General features: G+C 44.7%; 1 protein-coding gene across 1 annotated transcript in view; it reads right to left on the reverse strand.

The window, feature by feature from the left end:
• The window catches only part of LOC139027526 (uncharacterized), a 71,278-nt gene that overhangs the window by 5,108 nt on the left and 43,287 nt on the right, over positions 1-22,883 (reverse strand). Inside the window, exons 3-7 of the mRNA XM_070442864.1 lie at positions 21,913-21,995; positions 6,353-6,366; positions 6,098-6,116; positions 3,445-3,574; positions 47-1,150 (exon numbers count right to left, since the gene is read on the reverse strand). Coding sequence (XP_070298965.1) covers positions 47-1,150; positions 3,445-3,574; positions 6,098-6,116; positions 6,353-6,366; positions 21,913-21,995 — 1,350 coding nt within the window. The remainder of the gene's footprint in view (positions 1-46; positions 1,151-3,444; positions 3,575-6,097; positions 6,117-6,352; positions 6,367-21,912; positions 21,996-22,883) is intronic.

Genomic DNA, 22,883 nt, shown 5'->3' on the forward strand with positions numbered 1-22,883 from the left:
ATAGCGATTACGCGGCCAGGGCTGGCGGGCACGGAGCGCTAGGGGCCCTGGGCAGGGCGCCCTGGGGCTGGGCTCGGGCTGGGGCAGGGGCTCGGGGCTGGGGCCTGGGGCTGGGGCTGGGCGGGCTGGGGCTGGGGCTGGGCTTGGGGCTGTGGGCTGGGGCTGGGGCGGGGCTGGCGGCTAGGCTGGGCATGGGGCTGGCTGGGGGCTGGGGCTGGGCTGGGGCTGGGGCAGGGGCTGGGGCTGGGGCTGGGGCTGGGGCAGTGGGCTGGGGCTGCGGGGGCTGGGGCAGGGGCTGGGGGGCAGGGCTGGGGCTGGGGCTGGGCGGGGCTGGGGCTGGGGCTGGGGCTGGGCTGGGGCTGGGCTGGGGCTGGGGCTGGGAGGCTGGGCGGCTGGCTGGCGGCTGGGGAGGGGCTGGCGGGGCAGGGGCTGGGGCAGGCGGCTGGGGCTGGGCTGGGGCTGGGGCTGGGGCTGGGCTGGGCGGCGGGCTGGGGTGGGGCTGGGGCTGGGGCTGGGGCAGGGGCAGGGGCTGGGGGGCAGGCTGGGGCTGGGGCTGGGGGCTGGGGCTGGGGCTGGGGCAGGGGCTGGGGCTGGGCTGGGGCTGGGGGGGGCGGGGCAGGGGGCAGGGGGCGGGCGGGCTGGGGCTGGGCTGGGCTGGCTGGGGCTGGGGCTGGGGCAGGGGCTGGGGCTGGGGCTGGCTGGGGCTGGTGCGGGCTGGGGCTGGGGCTGGCAGGGCTTGGGTAGGGGCTGGGGCAGGGGCTGCGGGCTGGGGCTGGGCTGGGGCTGGGCGCTGGGCTGGGGCTGGGGCTGGGGCAGGGGCTGGGCAGGGGCTGGGGGCTGGGGCTGGGCGGGGGCTGGGGCGGGCTGGGGCTGGGGAGGGCTGGGGCTGGGGCTGGGGCTGGGTGCTGGGGCTGGGGCTGGGGCTGGGCTGGGGCTGGGGCTGGGTGGCTGGCGGGCTGGGCTGGGGCTGGAGGGGCTGGGCGGGCTGGGCTGGGCAGGGCGGGGCTGGGCTGGGCTGGGGCTGGGGCTGGGGGCTGGGGCAAGGGGCTGGGCTGGGGCTTGGGGCTGGGGGAGGGGCTGGGGCTGGGGGCTGGGGCTGGGGGAGGGCTGGGCTGGGGGCTGGTCAGGGCGGCTGGGCATGGGCAGGGCGCTGCAGGCAGCAGGGCAGAACACGTGTCTTATGAGCTAATGTTCCATATGTCCCAACAGAGCAATGTGAGGAGAAGTTAAGCAGAGCAGCTGTGTTCAGATGGAGTAGAAGTTTACTTTTCTCCTTATCACTCGCTTTAGGGCTCTCACTAACAAACTTACAGCCCACCGCCTCATTTAAGCAGCTCTAATACTCACTTGGCTGCTGGACTCACAGGTGGTGCCCACTCATCCACACTCATTGGCTAACGGAGGGTACCATTTGTTTGCACTCATTCAGTACAAAATGTTTACTCACTCAGACAGGTTATAGACAGAGAGGAAATCTACACCAAAATAAGATAGAGATTAATTTATGGTTTTCTCTAATTATTATGTCCAGTTTCATGATAAAAGTACACTGATAGCGTTAAGAAGTAATGATGGAAAGAGTTTCCAGTGTAGAATCTCACACATTCTCCCAGAGTTCCATAGGGGCATCCAGCATCACCAATCATGTGTGATATGGAGGACCCTGGGAGGGTTTATCTTTGCCTGTTTATCTAGGTCTTCTACCGGAAAGCCAGCCAGGCTCATTCTAACTGAAGCAGCTGTGATGAACTGAACCCTTATCCTGTGATGTCTTAAGTTTACACATTGAAAAAAAGGAAGGAAAAACGTATGATGGCTGAGAAAATGTGTATCTTTTTATAGAAACACGCTCAACAAAGAACAGACTGGATGAGAGTGGTTTGTCTAGTATTTTAAGAAATTAGGGTTTTCACTTAGGAGTTTGTATGGAAGTATTCTGAATGTGTATTGCTTCTTTTTTTTAATATTAGGGCCCCGGCTACTAAGTGCATCAATCTACCTACTATGCTAGGAATAATTAATGGAGGGATAAGATATAGAGCTGAAGCTGTAGAGTTGTGGAGCAAGCAACTTTTACTCAGCCTACTTTACACCAACATACAGTCCCCAAAATGCTTTTCTTTGTTCATCCACTTGACTTGTTCTATAGATCATAGTTTGAGTAGGTAGATGTAGAGGTTTTATGTTTTTGAGGATTTAGAACAAAAGGTATTCTATGTGGTGGCTGTAGTAGTATGTGGTGGCTGTAGTAGTATGTGGTGGTTGTAGGAGTATGTGGTGGCTGTAGTAGTATGTGGTGGCTGTAGTAGTATGTGGTGGCTGTAGTAGTATGTGGGTGGCTGTAGTAGTATGTGGTGGCTGTAGTAGTATATGGTGGCTGTAGTAGTATGTGGTGGCTGTAGTAGTATGTGGTGGCCGTAGTAGTATGTGGTGGCTGTAGTAGTATGTGGTGGCTGTAGTAGTATATGGTGGCTGTAGGAGTCATTGAAGGTGCTACTCTATTAATGAGCCTGGTCCTCTCATCCCTGTCCTTATTGTACCCTGGGACACAAGGGGGCTCACACAGGAGTGGATGACCAATACTAAACTGAGATGAAGATGTCCACTCTACTATTTGAACACTAGTCAATTGAACTGAACAGTACACCCTGAGTTGATCACCTTTCAATGATCCCTGAATATCTTTAATAAGATCCTAAATCAAATCAAATATTTGTTTATTTGTCACATGCTTCGTTAACAACAGGTGTAGACTCCGGGTAGCCATTTGATTGAGCTATTTAGTAGTCTTGTTTAGCAGTCTTATGGCTCCGGGGTAGAAGCTATTCAGGGTCCTCTTGGTTCCAGACTTGGTGCGCTGGTACCGCTTGCTGTGCGGTAGCAGAGAGAACAGTCTATGGCTTGGGTGGCTGGAGTCTTTGACAATTCTTTGGGTCTTCCTCTGAAACTGCTTGGTGTAGAGGTCCTGGATGGGATGGTAGGGAGCKCAGCCCGAGTGATGTACTGAGCCGTACTCAACACCATCTGTAGTGCCTTGTGGTTGGGTGCCTTGCAGTTGCCAAACCAAGCGGTGATGCAGCTGGTTCAAGATGTTCTCAATGGTGCAGCTGAAGAACTTTTGGAGGCTCTGAGGACCCATGCCAAATCTTTTCAGCCTGATGGGGAAAAGCCACTGTCGTGCCTTCTTCACAACTGYGTGGGTGTGTGTGGACCATGTTCCACTACAGCCCAGTTGATGTGGATGGGGGCGTACTCGCCCCTCCATTTCCTGTAATCCACGACCAGCTCCTTTGTCTTGCTGACGTTCAAGGAGAGGATGTTGTCCTGGCACCACACTGCCAGGTCTCTGACCTCCTCCCTATAGGCTGTCTTATCGTYGTCGTGATCAGGCATGGGTGAACAGGGAGTACAGGAGGGGACAAAGCACGCACCCCTGAGGGGCACCTGTGTTGATGGTCAGCATGGCGGATTTGTTGTTGCCTACCCTCACCGTCTGGGGGCGGCCCGTCARGAAGTTCAGGATCCAGTTGCAGAGGGAAGTGCTCAGTTCCAGGGTCCTGAGCTTGGTGATGACCTTGGAGGAGATTATGGTGTTGAATGCTGAGCTGTAGTCAATGAACAGCATTCTTACGTAAGTATTCATTACATCCAGGTAGTTGAGGGCACTGTGGGGTGCAGTAGAGGTTGTGTCATCTGTTAATCTGTTGGTGCAGAATGCGAATTGGAGTGAGTCCAGGGTGTCTGGGATGATGGTGCTGATGTGAGGCATGACCTGTGATTACCCTAGTAATACCATAGTAATCTTCAGTAGATCTAGACTAATGAGAGTGGTCAACACTGGCTTTATCACTACTGAGGGTCTGAGGACTGTCTGCAGTGAGACAGCCAGGAAGAGAGACATACAGACAGGCAGGCGTGTGGATGGCAGATGTTGGATGGTTTAGAGATCATGTAATGGCATGCGGGTGAGAGGATCAGGGCAGCGAGCAGATGATCTAAATCAGCAAGGCTCTGTTTGTAAACAGTTTAAAGGCAACAGACAGAAAGACAGTCAGGCAGGCAGGCAKACAGACCTCTTAACCAAATCTCCTTTTAATGAACAGTGGGGGTGAAATGAACCATGGGTTTTCCCGGGTCCCAACTGATAACCTGATAAAATCACACACCAATCAGGCTCTGTAATCTCTCTGATTCCGATCATCCCCAGAGTAAACAACAGGAGATCAGCCATGTGTTAAAGTTTGGCATGTTCTTCATTCTTGTGGCTATGTAATGTCAAAGGAGACCAATTTCAGTCAGAGCTCTTCAAAACTACAGTTGATCAGTTTGTATGGTAGGAAAAGTCAGTGAACCTTGCACTACTCCCCTCTCAGGGCCATATAGCAATCTAGGTGTAGTGAGAAAAGGGTGACMGACATGCATAATCAGTAAAACCCCTAATCTGAAAGGCACACAGACTCTGGGACCAGTATGGACCGGATCTTAAACGGGCTCAGTAGTCTAATGACTTCAATAGGGGCTGTCTGGGMAGGCAACCTGTACTCAGGTATAGATGTAACATAGTAAAGGTAAATCTGTCTCCCTCCATTTAGTATGATATGTTACATTTCGAATAGCATTATAGGTATTAATTGGTGGATGTCCATCATCGACTTCGTATGATATGTTACGAATTGAAATTTGTGATTCGAACACGCAAGATGGTTGCTGGACTCATGTTATACGCCCCCCTCCCAATCCTCCTAACTAACCTCCCTCCTTTCATTTTTGGCTTAAGTAACCTATTGTCAAATGTAACCATACCAAACGTAACATATACTAATTTCAGTGTGACAGATTTACTTTGTTATGTCTTTAAGGCCAGGCTGGGGCACGGGGTGGACAAATTGTCTTTTGTGACATCAATTGGACAAATATCGCAGAGGGGGTGGAGGCTCAGGTGAGAGGTGTGAGCAGCAAGGGGTTAACTACTGGGCAGGGGTGCACAGTGAATGGAGATGTGCAGTTCTTGAAGAAGACAGTTAGCATTTAGCATACCTTTGTCTCATTAGGGACATATCGAAATGTACTGGGGAGGTATGTTATATAGGGGAGGTATGTTCTTTTCCTGGTTTACATTCACTCTCCTGTATTTTCCCTATAAACAGCAGCTTTACATTTTTTATTTAACGTTTATTTAACTAGGCAAGTCAGTTAAGAACAAATTCTTATTTACAATGACGGCCTAGGAACAGTGAGTTAACTGCCTTGATCAGGAGCAGAACRACAGATTTTTACCTTGTCAGCTTGGGGATTCAATCCAGCAACCTTTCGGTTACTGGCCCAATGCTCTAACCACTAGGCTACCTGACAACTTACTGTACTTTTGATAGTACCCTAATAAACTTTAGAAACATTTGTGAAGGTTTGGAATAGTGTGGCTATTATTAAGCTTTAGCTACTGCAGGCCTATGATATGAAGGCAGTGCGCCCTGGTGATCCAACTGACTCTGACAGTTGAACTTGAGGTGAGGATGTCTGTTTCAGGCCTACCAGAGTTAATCCTAAAATCTAACAATATAATGCTTATCTTTATACAAAATATTCTGATTGAAAATTAAACAATTAGCCTCCTTCTGTACATCTACAGTATATTTGTATAGCAGACGCAGTAGCCATATGACATAAAGAAATGCATGTCGGTGTCTTAGCATGCCACTGGTATATCTCTATCTCTCTCTATCCCTGTGGGGTTAGGCCTAAGCTTCTCTTCCTTTATATAGGCTATATACTGTATATATATATATATATATGTAACAGTATAACTTTAGTACGTCCCCTCGCCCCGACACGGGCGCGAACCAGGGACCCTCTGCACACATCGACAACTGACACCCACGAAGCGTCGTTTACCACATTCGCTCCACAAAAGCCGCGGCCCTTGCAGAGCAAGGGGAAACCCTACTTAAGTCTCAGAGCAAGTGACGTAACTGATGAAATGCTAGTAGCGCGTACCCGCTAACTAGCTAGCCATTTCACATCCGTTACACTCACCCCCTTTCAAACTCCTCCTTTTCCGCAGCAACCAGTGATCCGGGTCAACAGCATCAATGTAACAGTATAACTTTAAACCGTCCCTCGCCCGAAACGGGCGCGAACCAGGGACCCTCTGCACACATCAACAACGGTCGCCCACGAAGCATCGTTACCCATCGCTCCACAAAGGCACGCCCTTGCAGAGCAAGGGAAACCCTACTTAAGTCTCAGAGAAGTGACGTAACTGATTGAAATGCTAGTAGCGCGTACCCGCTAACTAGCTAGCCATTTCACATCCGTTACATATATACACTGCTCAAAAAAATAAAGGGAACACTTAAACAACACAATGTAACTCCAAGTCAATCACACTTCTGTGAAATCAAACTGTCCACTTAGGAAGCAACACTGATTGACAATAAATTTCACATGCTGTTGTGCAAATGGAATAGACAACAGGTGGAAATTATAGGCAATTAGCAAGACACCCCCAATAAAGGAGTGGTTCTGCAGGTGGTGACCACAGACCACTTCTCAGTTCCTATGCTTCCTGGCTGATGTTTTGGTCACTTTTGAATGCTGGCGGTGCTTTCACTCTAGTGGTAGCATGAGACGGAGTCTACAACCACACAAGTGGCTCAGGTAGTGCAGCTCATCCAGGATGGCACTCAATGCGAGCTGTGGCAAGAAGGTTTTCTGTGTCTGTCAGCGTAGTGTCCAGAGCATGGAGGCGCTACCAGGAGATAGGCCAGTACATCAGGAGAGGTGGAGGAGGCCGTAGGAGGGCAACAACCCAGCAGCAGGACCGCTACCCCACCTTTGTGCAAGGAGGAGCAGGAGAGCACTGTCAGAGCCCTGCAAAATTACCTCCAGCAGGCCACAAATGTGTATGTGTCTGCCAAACGGTCAGAAACAGACTCCATGAGGGTGGTATGAGGGCCCGACGTCCACAGGTGGGGTTGTGCTTACAGCCCAACACCGTGCAGGACGTTTGGCATTTGGCAGAGAACACCAAAATTGGCAAATTCGCCACTGGCGCCCGGGGGTCTTCACAGATGAAAGCAGGTTCACACTGAGCACATGTGACAGACGTGACAGAGTCTGGAGACGCCGTGGAGAACGTTCTGCTGCCTGCAACATCCTCCAGCATGACCGGTTTGGCGGTGGGTCAGTCATGGTGTGGGGTGGCATTTCTTTGGGGGGCCGCACAGCCCTCCATGTGCTCGCCAGAGGTAGCCTGACGCCATTAGGACCGAGATGAGATCCTCAGACCCTTGTGAGACCATATGCTGGTGCGGTTGGCCCTGGGTCCTCCTAATGCAAGACAATGCTCGACCTCATGTGGCTGGAGTGTGTCAGCAGTTCCTGCAAGAGGAAGGCATTGATGCTATGGACTGGCCCGCCCGTTCCCAGACCTGAATCATTGAGCACATCTGGGACATCATGTCTCGCTCCATCCACCAAAGCCACGTTGCACCACAGACTGTCCAGGAGTTGGCGGATGCTTTAGTCCAGGTCTGGGAGGAGATCCCTCAGGAGACCATCCGTCCACCTCATCAGGAGCATGCCCAGGCATTGTAGGGAGGGTCATACAGGCACGTGGAGGCCACACACACTACTGAGGCCTCATTTGACTTGTTTTAAGGACATTACATCAAAGTTGGATCAGCCTGTAGTGTGGTTTTCCACTTAATTTTGAGTGTGACTCCAAATCCAGACCTCCATGGGTTGATAAATTTGATTTACATTGATCATTTTGTGTGATTTTGTTGTCAGCACATTCAACTATGTAAAGAAAAAAGTATTTAATAAGAATATTTCATTAATTCAGATCTAGGATATGTTATTTTAGTGTTCCCTTTATTTTTTTGAGCAGTGTATTATAAAAATATTAATATCATACAGTGGACACCTAAGCCTATATGCCCTGAACATTTAGTGCTCAATGCTGTGCCCGAAGACGGTATGCTTTGTTTATTGGTTGTGTGGTGCATTGGCACACACAAATTCATTGCATATATGTTATCTAATTATAAATATGGCATGAAAAGCTGAAAATCTGATTTAATTGTCTGATCGTAATGTAATGAAACAGGCAGGGAGAGTGAGCTTGTCTGTGGTTGTCAGTGATCCCTCAACCCTCTGGCCCATAGCCCTGCGTGGCATCGACTGACTGGGCCACAAAACCATGCTGAAGTGGCAAAGTCCATATCCACGTTTATAAACACAGGGTCACTACAGTTATTGATATTTTTAGTCAACATTATTTTGAGCTAATTCTATGAGGGGGGGGGTACTACATTTATTTCACAGTGCAAGGGGAGGGTSATGTGAAAATATTTTTCATTTTGGGGATGGGGGTGAATTGTTTTTGTGACACCTTGAGTTGGACCAACCCTTCCCCCCCAGTAAAGTTTGATCTGTCCCTTAACATGGAAATGTGTTCTCTGGAGTGATGAATCACACTTCACCATCTGGCAGTCCGACAGACGAATCTGGGTTTGGCAGATACTAGGAGAATGCTACCTGTCTGAATGCATTGTGACAGCTGTAAAGTTTGGTGGAGGAGGGAAATCTTAACGCTACAGCATACAATGACATTCTAGATGATTCTGTGCTTCCAACTTTGTGGCAACAGTTTGGGGAAGGCCCTTTCCTGTTTCAGCATGACAATGCGAGGTCCATACAGGAATAGTTTGTTGATATCAGTGTGGAAGAACCTGACTGGCCTGCACAGAGCCCTGACCTCAACCCCATCGAACACCTTTGGGATGAATTGGAACACTGACTGCGAGCCAGGCCTAATCACCCAACATCAGTGCCCAATCTGTTGTGGCTGAACGGAAGCAAGTCCCAGCAGCAATGTTCCAACATCTAGTKGAAAACCTTCCCAGAAGAGTGGTGGCTGTTAAAGCAGAAAAGGGGGAACCAACTCCATATTAATGCCCATGATTTTAGATTGAGGTATTCGACAAGCAGGTGTCCACATACTTTTGGTCATGTAGTGTACCTCTGTGCAGTCTGTGTAGTCTGCTCAGGATTTGGCCTAGTTCCAAACTCAATTAAAAACACAACGTTTTGCTTTGTGTGTTTTACATAGAAAACCAACAGTAGCTTAACCATCCCAGGAAGAGTTTCAAAGCAGCAGTTGATCTTGTAATGACAGGGATTTTTCTTCTCCATTTCCAAAGGAGAGTGATAAAGCAGTCCAGTCATGGTGTTTTGATATTTCACTGTACATTGGAAACTGCCAACACTGACTATGCGGAAGACGACTGATTTCACCCACATCAAAAGATGTCACCTGGAAGTCTGACTGGTCTAACACACTTCTGCCAAGCCCTAGTTTTTGGTTTAGCATCATACAGGATCAGAGACGGAGGAAACATGAGAAGGATGAAGGACCCTGTCTGAACTAGGCTAAGCAGTTGTCTCAGCATGAGATTGGCTGTTTGCTGTGCTCATTCTCCAGAACACTTCTCTGTAAAAAGTATGATCCCTGCTGTCAATGCTGGCTTCTACTGAATTCATGATCTACCTCTAAGCCAGCAGTTGATAAACTTCCATGTTGGGAGAGAGTTCACACTCACCTCTCTGGAATGGAGCTGAATCGGCTAAACGTAGCAGTAGCGTTTCTCAGTAAGAATTATTGTAGTTCAGTGAACTCAGGAGGGTCAAAAAATATCCTGAGGCCAAGCATGTGGACAACAACAACACCATATGTACAGTATTGATCTCACAGGATGTCTGTTACATTAGGGAAAGAGTAACTGGGGACAAGGTAGTTGAAAAGGTTGCTTTAGAATGCTAGAAAATAAGTATGACCACTGTGGGCCTGCAGACTCAGCAGAATCTAAAGTGATAAATGGATGAAAAATGTGTTGGAGCCCTGCCCAGTGCCGAGCTTCCCACTATCAGACCCAGACTCAGCAAGATTGAGGATTCAGGCTATATCTGCCACTGGGCTACACCGCTTCTGTCTCTCATAGAAGTAAAGTAATCAATCTCTTGCCTCTCTAGCTCATTCTGTCTTGATGCAAATGAGAAAAGGTGCGCACACACACACACACACACACACACACACACACACACACACACACACACACACACACACACACACACACACACACCAACACACACACACACACACACCCACACACACACACACACACACACACACACACACACACACACACACACACACACACACACACACAACACACAGACACAGACACAGACACAGACACAGACACGCAAGCATGCAAGTGCGCATTCACTAAACATACACACAGACACACACCTACGCACACACATGCAAGCGAGCACGCACGCACACAGACACACACACACCATTCCTTCTCTCGCTAGTCTTCCACAGAGAGAGAGCGTGGTAGGCAGAAAGTGGAGTGGGGGTATGTGCATGGAGTCAGTCAAGGCTGGAGTCTGAGAGAGGCTGACATAAGCTGAATGTGATTAATACCCATCTCTTTGAGGGGACTGGGTAAATAAAATMAATCAGAAGATGCAGTCAGCACAGTCCTCCTCACTCAGCACACAGCAATCACTCTACATATTTACAGACACAGCCTTTCACACCATTTCCGGGAAGACTAGAAGAGGATGGTGTATCTCAGTAAAATGTTCTGCTTAAACTTTTGCCTTTAGTTTTATTATACACTGAGTGTACAAAACATTAAGAACACATGCTATTTCCATGACAGACTGACCAGGTGAATCCAGGTCAAAGCTATGATCCCTTATTGATGTCACCTGTTAAATCCACTTAAAACAGTCTAGATTTTTTWAWTTTTTTWATTTAACCTTTATTTAACCAGGTAGGCTAGTTGAGAACAAGTTCTCATTTACAACTGCGACCTGGCCAAGATAAAGCAAAGCAGTGCGACACAAACAACAACACAGAGTTACACATGGAATAAACAAACATACAGTCAGTAATACAATAGAGAAAGTCTATATACAGTGTGTGTAAATGAGGTAGGATAAGGGGGGTGAGGCAATAAATAGGCCATAGTGGCAAAATTATTACAGAATGGTAAATTAAACACTGGCGTGATTGATGTGCAGAAGATGAGTGTGCAAGTAGCGGTACTGGGATGCAAAGGAGCAAAATAAAAGAAATAACAGTATGGTGATGAGGTAGTTGGATGGGCTATTTACATATGGCCTATGTACAGGTGCAGTGATCTGTGAGCTGCTCTGACAGCTGGTGCTTAAAGCTAGTGAGGGAGATATGAGTCTCCAGCTTCAGTGATTTTTGCAGTTCGTTCCAGTCATTGGCAGCAGAGAATTGGAAGGAAAGGCGGCCAAAGAGGAATTGGCTTTGGGGGTGACCAGTGAAATATACCTGCTGGAGCGCGAAGTCAAGGATCGGCAGGGTAGTCAGTTTTACTAGGGTATGTTTGGCAGCATGAGTGAAGTATGCTTTGTTGCGAAATAGGAAGCCGATTCTAGATTTCATTTTGGATTGGAGATGCTTAATGTGAGTCTGGAAGGAGAGTTTACAGTCTAACCAAACACCTAGGTATTTGTAGTTGTCCACATATTCTAAGTCAGAACCGTCCAGAGTAGTGATGCTGGACGGGTGGGTAGGTGTGGGCAGCGATCGGTTGAAGAGCATGCATTTAGTTTTGCTTGCATTTAAGAGCAGTTGGAGGCCACGGAAGGAGAGTTGTATGGCATTGAAGCTCATCTGGAGGTTAGTTAACACAGTGTCCAAAGAAGGGCCAGAAGTATGCAGAATGGTGTCGTCTGCGTAGAGGTGGATCAAAGATGAAGGGAAAGAGACAGGTTAAAGAAGGATTTTTAAGACCAGAGACAATTGAGACATGGATTGTGTATGTGTGCCATTCAGAGGGTGAATGGGAAAAACAAAAGATTTAAGTGCCTTTGAACAGGTTATGGTAGTAGGTGCCAGGCGCACCGGTTTGAGTGTGTCAAGAACTGCAACGCTGCTGGGTTTTTGACGCTCAACAGTTTCCCATGTGTTTCAAGAATGGTCCACCATACAAAGGACATCCAGCCAACTTGACACAACTGTGGAAAGCATTGGATTCAACATGGGTCAGAATCCCTGTAAACCGCTTTCGACATCTTGTAGTCCATGTCCCAACAATTTGAGGCTGTCCTAAGGCCTCAATATTAGGGGAAAGGGGAAAGGGGGATACCTAGTCAGTTKTACAACTGAATGCATTCAACTAAAATGTGTCTTCTGCATTTAACCCAACTCCTCTGAGGAAGGTGCTCCTAATGTTTTGTACACTCAGTGTATACTGTAGTCTAAGATCATGTAGATGGTTATTCTTCTTGCCATCAAATAAGAATACAATTTATCTTATTCATGAGAATAAAAGGTTGCATAATGAAATAGCCATTTGTAAAAGAGCAGACTTTGTAAAAGTTTCTGCTTTTATGATCTAGTGACAACACACTCACACATGTCATGGTATGGCTTAAACTTTTACCATGAGGTTCATGGGAACATAACAGTGGGCCTGACCCACACAGAGAGAGGGAGCATCCCACAGGGCCTTGGCTTGCTCTGAGCCTGGCCAGCCTGCCTGGGTTCTCATGGTCATGACACGAAGAAGGCCAAACATGACTGTTGGGGTCAAACCCCACTTCCTCTGCTGGGCCAAACAGGCTCTTTCACAAGCAAATAAGACATGGCTCAGTATAAATATGACTTTGGCATTAACAGCCATACTAGAGTTTTTTAAATGTATTTTATTTGATTTCATCTTTATTTAACCAGGTAGGCCAGTTGAGAACAAGTTCTCATTTACAATTGCGACCTGGCCAAGATAAAGCAAAGCAGTGCGACACAAACAACAACACAGAGTTACACATGGAATAAACAAACGTACAAGTTGAATCACAGTTGTTTTAGAAGACTATAATAGATCATGTGAATGTTATTTAAGTGTGTTTTCATGCAAGCAGGTCTTTGGCAGGGTCATAGGAAGTAGATTTGTGTAGCAACACTTTACATGATGGAAATGATAATGCATGATTGAAATGGTTGCAGCATGTACAGCACATGCTTAATTAGCAGTGTGAGAATGGTAGGATTTTCCCTTTTCAGGATCAAAATGGTTTCCCCGTGATATTAATGGTGTAGAAAAAAGGACTTCTTCAGGCTGCCAGACTTTTCTTGTGTAGAACTTAGCCACTACCCCCTAGAGCAGAATGTAAACTATGCTATTTCTACACTTTTCTCCCTCTGTTCGCCCACTTGTGTGTGTGTGTGTGTGTGTGTGTGTGTGTGTGTGTGTTGTGTGTGGTGGTGTGTTGTGTGGTGTGTGTGTGGTGTGTGTGTGTGTGGTGTGGTGTGTGTGTGTGTGTGTGTGTGTTGTGTGTGTGTGTGTGTGTCAGTGGAGGCTCCGATGAAGGGGAGGGAAGACCATCCTAATAAAACTATTGAAACATTACAAAATGTTCCTTTTTAGATAAAACTATACTAAAAATACTCACGTCACTAAATAACTGATTAAAATGCACTTTTTGCAGTAGCCTCACAGCCCCCTTAGGGTAGCACCATGGTGTAGCCGGAGGACAGCTATTTTCCGTTCTCCTCTGATACATTGACTTACAAAACCTAGGAAGCTCATGGCTCTCACGACAGAATTACACAAAATCTATCAGAGCTCTTACCGTAGGAACTGACATGTTGTCCCTCCAATCAAAGGATCAGAGAATGAATCTACTACTGAAAGCTACAGCTACAGCTAGCTATACCCTGCTGTATCCTTTGCATGGATATTTCTGATCATCTACCCGTATTCTTAATGTCATCAATGTCAGTGAGGAGACAGGTTAATGGCATCAATCAACAAAGTTATGGATAGTCAACCAGCATACAATCAATCATTTTAATAATCTGATGCAGCGTTTCTTGAATGAGACTTAGAGGCTGATGATCCTCAGCAAGCCTATACCCATTTTTAAAGAAATATCCCGATTTTACAATCTTGCTTTCCAAAAAAAAGAGCGGCAGGTAGCCTAGTGGTTAGAGCGTTGGACTAGTAACCCGAAAGGTTGCAGATCAAATCCCGAGCTGACAAGGTAAAAATATTGTCATTCTGCCCCTGAACAAGGCAGTTAACCCACTGTTCCTGGGATGTCATTGAAAATAAGAATTTGTTCTTAACTGACTTAATAAAATAAAAAAATGTAAGTACAGCCTAAAAAAAGTAAACCCTGGCTGACCAATGATATTGTTAAATCCCTTTCTTTAAGAACAAATTATACAAAAAGTATATTTCAAACCCTATTCCATACAACCATTCAAAACATATAGAAACAAACAAAAAATCAAATAAATAAAACAACCCAAAAAGTGTAATATGACTGTGAACTCAATATGAGAACACTATGGGCACTATTTATGAAATCCCAATTAAAGATGAAACGATCACTTACTACTGATGTAAAAAAGATAGAGCACACATTTAATCTGTTTTTCACAGAAATTGGGCCTAATTTTGCGACAAAATTCCTGTGACTGATGAAAGTCCACTCCAATTTATGAATCTGTACCAGTTAGAAAGTTTTAATTTACCCCTGTGTCCTGTTAATGAAGGCATGTTATACAAACATTAGTATGGCTTCAGAAAATCTCACTCTACCTACATGGCTGTTGTATCATACATTAGGTATATTTTGGATCTCTCAAAAGCATTTGATAGTGTTGATCATTCTATTTTATTGCAAAAACTTTAAACTATGGGCGTGACTGAACAATCTGTGCTTTGGTTATCCGGCTCTAAAGGATAGAAAGCAATATGTGACTTATGTGACTTTCAAATGAATAGATTCCCCCCTCTGGAGATTGTGTGGGGTGCCGCAGGGATCAATTCTTGAACCACTATTATTTCAGATTTATATACATGATTTTCCAAATACATCCAAAGTGCTCTCTCAGATATTATTTTCTGATTATACAAGTGTGTTTTACTCTCACAAAGATTTAAATGACCTTATTAATGTTGTTAATGAAGAACTACTCTATGTAATATCGCAAAGTGGTTTAAAATTAACAAATGTTCACWGAATAAAAAAAAGCATGTTTTATTGTTTTATTATTTGGTCCAAAGAAAAGAAAATACAATACAGATTATATAGAGGTCCATATTGATAATATACCTGTTGATTATGCCCGTACAACCCGCTTTCTTGGTGTTCTGATTGATGATGAATTGTCATGGAAACCACACATAAAGACAATAACCTCTAAGATCGCCAAAAATACCGGGATACTTGGAACATTAGATATCGCCTAAACAGAAGAACTGCTCTCAGTCTCTATTACATAGTGATCTTCCCATTCATCAGTTAATGTAACATTATATGGGCCAGCACACACCATACCAAACTACTATCAATCTATCACCTGCAGAAACGTTCTGTAAGAATAATATCATCTGCCGGTTTTATTGACCATTCAACATCACTTTTCAAAAAATGAGGACTTCTTCAAGAGAGAAGGGCCTTGGTCAGGGAGGAGACCAAGAACCCGATGGTCACTCGGGATTTCTCTGTGGAGATGGGTGAACCTTCCCGAAGGACAACCATTTCTGCAGCACTCCACCAAACAGGCCTTTACGGTAGAGTGGCCAGGCAAAAGCCACTCCTCAGAAAAAAGGCACATAACATGAAAAACAAGATTCTCTGGTCTGATGAAACCAGGATTGAACTCTTTGGCCTGAATGCCAAGCGTCACGTCTGGAGGAAACCTGGCACCATCCCTACGGTGAAGCATGGTGGTGGCAGCATCATGCTGTGGGAATGTTTTTCAGCGGCAGGGACTGGGAGACTAGTTAGCATCAAGGGAAAGATGAACGGAGAAAAGTACAGAGAGATCCTTGATAAAAAACTGATCCAGAGCACTCAGGATCTCAGACCGGGGTGAAGGTTCGTCTACCAACCCTAAGCACACAGTCAAGACAACACAGGAGTGGCTTCAGGAGTCTCTGAATGTCCTTGAGTGGCCAGAGCCAGAGCCCGGACTTGAACCTGATCGACCATCTCTGGAGAGACCTGAAAATAGCTGTGTAGTGACGCTCCCCATCCAACCTAAAAGAACTTGAGAGGATCTGCAGAGAAGAATTGGAGAAACTCCCCAAATACAGGTGTGCCAAGCTTGTAGTGTCATACCCAAGAAGACTCAAGGCTGTAATTGCTGCCAAAGGTGCTTCAACAAAGTACTGAGTAAAGGGTCTGAATACTTGTAAATGTTATATTTCAGTTATTTATTTGTAATAAATTTGCAACATTTTAAAAATAACTGTTTTTGCTTCGTCATTATGGGGTATTGTGTGACGATTGATGAGGGGGAAAAACAATTTTATCAATTTTAGAATAAGGCTGTAATGCAACAAAATGTGGAAAAAGTCAAAGGGTCTTAATATTTACCAAATGCACTGTATGAATTCCTTAACTACTCAACAAGAACAACAGCTGTGTCACCCATATTCAAGAACAAGTCATTCTCAGTTCTGAATTAGCTGTAGAGGCCTATGATCTGGAACTCATTCCTGCCTGATTTTGCCAAGCTGTCGTTGTTAAAAAAATAATTAAGAGGCACCTACTGTCCATCACAGTTCTACACCCCTTCACAGTTCTACACCCCTTCACAGTTCTACACCCCTTCACAGTTCTACACATACTTTCTGATTAGATTTTCTATTCCTTTATCTTTTCTGCGTGTAGTTTTTTATTTTATTGTATGTTTGTTTGACCACAATGCTGAATCTGGGGGGGCGGGGGCTTACTCGACAAGCCCTTTTTTGGAAGGGGGGGCTCATACTGCTGTTTTTTTACTGTTACAAACTGCGTTTCTATTTGTGCAAATAAACTAAACTATTAGTACATAAAGTGTGGTGAGTAGTTGACTCAAAGAGAGAGAAACAGTAGCGATGCGTGGGTATAATCACAGAGGAAGCCAAGCCAGGACAAAAATGCTATTTTACAACCTGTGTTGTGATAATTTCATTGTTTGCTCTATAACCTGTTAGTTCATATGCCTTGTGATATGTGATATGACTAAAGGCCAAGACAATAAGAAGACACAGTGGCGGAATAAATTCAACCACACCTTTCTTTCATCACAAAACCGGAGAGAAAAATCTGTCCGATGAAGTCCACAAAACATATTGCATGTAACAAGCAGCTACATGACCTGCAGCATGGTCAAGCAAGTTAAAGAACTAACCATGGAGTGTTACCACAAGGCTCAAAGAAAACAGCCCCTGCTTCCAATTTTCTAGCACCATTTCAACTTTAACATTTCAACATCATCTAATCACCTATGCTTAGTCTAGTACAGTGACAACTAAAAGATACCAAAAGCAATTTAGTCCAATCATCGTAAGCTAAATATGATGTGGCTGATTTCTCTCTCTCTCTCTCTCTCTCTGTGGTGTGTGTGTGTGTGTGTGTGTGTGTGTGTGTGTGTGTGGTGTGTGTGTGTGTGTGTGTGTGTGTGTGTGTGTGTGTGTGTGTGTGTGGTGTGTGTGTGTGTGTGTGTGTGTGTGTGTGTGTGTGTTGTGTGTGTGTGGTGTGTGTGTGTGTGTGTGTGTGTGTGTGTGTGTGTGTGTGTGTGTGTGCAAGTAGAAAAAACATGTCTCACCATACTAGTAGAGAAACATCAATGGCATCCTCCTCATGTTGCCTAAACAGTCTATGATTCTGTCATACAGAACACGCTTTAAGTTTTTGTTGTCTTGGCTAAAATGCTTGCTCGCTAGCCTARCTTCCTTTCATGGACAACGATGCGCCAGACCAGCTAGTTAAAATTAGCCTACTACATCTAGCTACAGTACATGTTGAACTTCCATCCTCTCAGGACAGGTCACAATGTATGAATTTATAGATGGAACAGAATCGCCATTATAATCATTGGCCAGTGCAGAGAATTAAGTAAAACCACAAAGGGTCGATTTTAGCTAGCTAGGTAGCCACCGGAGGACAACAACATAACGAGATCCAACAATTCAAGGTCTTTCTGTCAATGACGTTTGACTTCTGATGTGATTGGGTTGAAGCCWAATCCAACCTCACTTCCCTTAACACTTTTTTTTGGTGTGTTTACTAGAGACCGTAATGTGAAAAACAACATGACCTGCACCAAAGTCAAATTAGGATAGAACGTTAGGCCAAAGAGACAGTGACCAAGTTCTAATATTCTCCTGTAGAATGCTCTGCTCACTTAGTTTAGCTCAACGCTGATTGGCCAAATGCTCGATGGCTTCCCTTGCATTCAATGCTACGGGCGGCAACAATGTCATACTCTTCTTGACCAGACAGCATCAGATAGATGGGATAAAAATACAGAGACAGAGGGGCGCTGTTTCGTTCGCTCGGATGCTTTCTCTGGTGAGATACATTCAGCCCCTTGCGAATTGAAGGACATTTGTGACTCATTTCTGGAAACTAGGCRTATGTCACGTGTCACTACTTTACAGGAGAGGCATGTAAATGTAAACATTTATTTTTATCAAAATGCGTTTATCAAAATGCCTTCTGGAACATATGAACTTTGATGCCTTAATGCCTTAATAACAAACTTGTATGCCATCTAGAAATACAAATACAATTGTTAAATTATGAGCCTAGTTGGTTTAGCCACAGAAATAGACAGGATCCTTCCCGCTAGCCATGATTGGCTGAGATAATGGATGGGCTGGACATGCCGAGAGATGTGTTTGGATTAGTCTGCCATGTAGCACACTTCTGTCTATAACATGAGCTACTCGGTATGTGTAGGTAATCCTTTCTAACGAGGATATTAAAAAAAAAATCATAAAGAACTGTATAAGTGTTGCTAATGTGCCACTTTCTGGAGGACCAAGTTTTGAAATCAGTGGAATGCCTGGTGGAAGCAGATTATGATAGCTAAGGAGATTGAGAAAATTCTGGCGTCTGATTGCAAATAATGCAGAGGGAGTCAAAAAGAGAACATACAGAAGAAGGCTGTTGTATAAAACACCTGTCTTCGGATTACATCTTTGGCATACGTGACAGAGAGGGAGAAGCGTTCATACATGCATATGGGTAAGAGAGTCTAGCTAGCTACATTTTTTTGTCAGAAAGTCATTTTTTATTGCAAGTTAAAGCATACTGTTAGCTAGCTTGCTAACATTAACTGGCTGGCTCGCTAGCTAACATTATGTGTACTATCTGGGTAGAATTATTATTCGTATCTCAGAGCCATTGCATTGCTAGTTGTAGCCTAATGTTAGCTAGCTAGCTAACATTGAACCTAGCTAGTTCGTTAGCTTTAGCTACCAGCAGATTAATGCAGGGTAGTAATGTTATGCGTTGSGATTTTGGTTCATTGTTAGCTAGCTAGCTAGCTACATTTCTAAACAAAAGACTCCACTATGCAAGTGACCATTTCACTGCACCGTTTACACCTTCTGTATCATTTGCATGTGACAAATACATTTTGATTGTATTTGATATAGTGTGTGTTTACTAGAGACAGAAATGTGAAGAACAACATGACCTGCACCAAAGTCAAATTAGGATAGAACGTTAGGCCAATGATACAGTGTCCAAGTTCTAATATTCTCCTGTAGAATKCCCTGTTTTTATTTTGTCACACTCATAAGCGTTAGCTAGTTTCTCTAATTACCTCGCCATTAACTTGTAAATAATGATCTTGTTGTGAGTTTATTTTACTGTAATAACGAATACAAATTAGCTAAAGTTAAGACGTTGTCAGCTATATGATATGGTAATTATTTGAACTGGCTAGCCAGCTAACTTAACGTTAGCTAGCTAGCTAACAAGCTAGAAATTAACCAAAACATTGATTAGAAAGTTGCTTTTAGAATGTTCATGATGTCACTGCGACAACTGTCTACAACAATGTTGATAGACATAGTATAAACTAGCCTTTAGTCTTGAAATCTTAGAACACTACCGTACTCTGTATAGCACATGACCTCACATGTGAATCCTTAAAGAGATGGGTGTGGCTAAGGCTCAAGAGGGTGTGAACAATACTGAATGGGTGTAGACAAAGAAGAGCTCTCCGGTAGGTGTACCAAAACGTTCAAAGACCATTTTCTCAAAAGTGGAGTTACAAGTTTATCAACTTTCGAAGCAGAATTACTTTCCCATTGTTCCTCAACTGTAGTGTATAATATAAAAGTTTCCACCTCTGAGTCTATACTTTTATCCATTGTAAAAAACACAATTTAAAATGTTGCCACATAATACCGAATCGATCTGATCCGTCACATTTATGAAACACAGAGAGAGGAAAGATACATTATTTTGTATTATTATACTTTTTTATTAAAAACAATTATGATACAGTTTTGGGAGGAGCCTGGCTTCCATAAATACACACCACTGGAGAGAAAGACAATAGTTTAAAAGTTTTTAACGAATACATATTTTTTTTAATTAAGGAGACGCATCAGAGAGAGAGAGAGAGAGAGAGAGAGAGAGAGAGAGAGAGAGAGAGAGAGAGACTCAATAGGTTTGTTTTGGCATCCCCTTATGTACTAAACCAGTAATACAATAAATCCCAAGACGACAGAAAGAAGGAATGACGACATAAAAATAAAGATAGAGAAAAAAACTAAATGAAACAGTACAAAAAAAAAAAAAAACAGAAAAAATTTACTAAACATAAAACAAAAACAAAAAAAAAAACTAATTTAGCCTACTCCACAACCTGACTCGAACAGGGGGGAATGCTATTTATGGAAGTTAGCTGGCTAAGGCTATCAAACATAGCAACTCAGCCAAGTTAAGGTAAGCTTTTGGTTTTATTGATTTATTGCCACCGTGATGTAACTGCTAAACTGCTTGCTGTACACCTTATTGCGTGATTGTACACATGGATTGGATTGTGGGATTTCTAATGTTAGTTCTAGTTTGTTGACTATAACGTTAATATGGTGACAATGATGTAGGCTGTGTAGCGGTCATGGTATGAAGACAGCTCTTGTGTTGTGCACAAGCGAAAGGAAAAGGTGAAAGGAGGAGAGCGCGTAGATACAGAAAGGAATTATACAACAAGCAAAGTGATGATGCTGTATGTGGTTGCTATGAATGTGAACTGTGTGTGTGGGTGATCAGGGCCAGTTGTAACACCCTGATCAGTTTCACCTGTCTTTGTGGTTGTCTCCATCCCCCTCCAGGTATCACCCATCTTCCCCATTATCCCCTGAGCATTTATACCTGTGTTCAATGTTTGTCTGTTGCCAGTTTGTCTTGTCTTGTCAGGTCCTACCAGCRTGCTTTCCGTTTTCCTGTTTCTCAGGTGTTTGTTTCCTATTTTTCCCAGTTCTGATCAGTCTGCCTGCCGTTCCTGTACCTGCCTGACTCTGACCTGATTACGAACCTCTGCCTGCCCTGACCCCAAGCCTGCCTGCCTTCCTGTACCTGCCTGACTCTGACCTGACTACAAACCTCTGCCTGTCCTCGATCTGCCCTTTGCCCCGTGTTTATAATAAATTATTGAGAACTGTACTATCCGCCTTCTGTGTCTGCATCTGGGTAATATCCTGAGTTGTGATACCAGTGGTGTAGTGGAAGGTAAACACAAGTAAATGCTGTTTTCCCAGGTTTTTTGGGGGAGTCAACAGTTTACCAATTTTTTTGCAGAAAAATGTATTGAAAGTATAGGAAGAGTTACTTTTTTCACCGATACCGACGATCAGAGTTTACCCTTGTCTGTTTTTTTCCACCACTACATCACTGATCAGAGGTGTATTTATTCCACCAATTCTGTAGATAATACACATATATTTGAACCTAGGTCTGGTGTGTGTGTTTTATTACAGGGCCTGTCTGAGTCTGTGTGTTGTGCTCCAGTTAACCCATTTGCCCCTGGCTCAGTGGCAGAGATGTGGGCCTCACCTCTCCAGAAACCCCAGCAGTCACGTTCTGAGACCAGAGCACGGCCGCAGCCAGCCACAACCATGATGTCTCCCCTCCAAGCACTGGAAAAATAGAAAAAACACCACAATAAAGGGGAACGGAAAAAAACATTTACTTCTCTGGAGACAATTAATGGCCTTTTTGTTTCCTGCTTGGTTTCTGGTTTGTAAACTCCCATAAAAACGACCCCGGTTTCCCTGTTTGTCTAAGAAAAGACACTTGAGTAAGACTGTTATGCAATAATAGACAATTGTTAGAAACAATAACACATGCAGAACATATCGCATCATTGTGTAGTCTATTTTTGTTTGTTAAGGGAAGCCTATGTGGTATCAAAGCCAAAGAACCTTTGCATACAGTGAGAAATCACATGTAGGAATACAGTACATGTTGTACAACCGAGGTAACATATTTGGAGTCACACAGAGACCTCCTCAACCCAAGCATGGGAAGTTATGGAATGCACACATATGGAGAGGAGATCCATGCATTCCTCTATGCCCCTGCTGCAAAAAGAAGCTATTGTCCGTGTGTCACTAAGTATTCGTTCCATACAGAACCCATTCAGAAGCCTACAGCTCTGTGTGTGTGCTCAAACAGGGAAGGCTCAAACTGTAGGACATTCTGTTTAGAGAGAGACAAATATTCACACTCTCCCAGACACACAAACAGTCACCAGAATCCTCAGATACTTTCTCTCTCCAAAACACACAGACACGGAGGGGTACAATCAATAAACCAGCCTCCTCTGCCTAGTTCTCATGTCTTCATACACATCAGGACCTAGTTCAGCAACCATACTCTATCACTTTAAACATTCCCTCTCCAATCACAACATATAAAGCCTCACTAACAACCATATGCCGCTATACCATCCATTGAGAATCTGTGACCTATTCAACACAACATCTTAGCGTAAGCGTGGAATGTGACTCATGATACATGTAGAG

Source organism: Salvelinus sp. IW2-2015, linkage group LG1 (genome assembly GCF_002910315.2).
Source record: "Salvelinus sp. IW2-2015 linkage group LG1, ASM291031v2, whole genome shotgun sequence".
Classification (NCBI taxonomy): Eukaryota; Metazoa; Chordata; class Actinopteri; order Salmoniformes; family Salmonidae; genus Salvelinus; species Salvelinus sp. IW2-2015.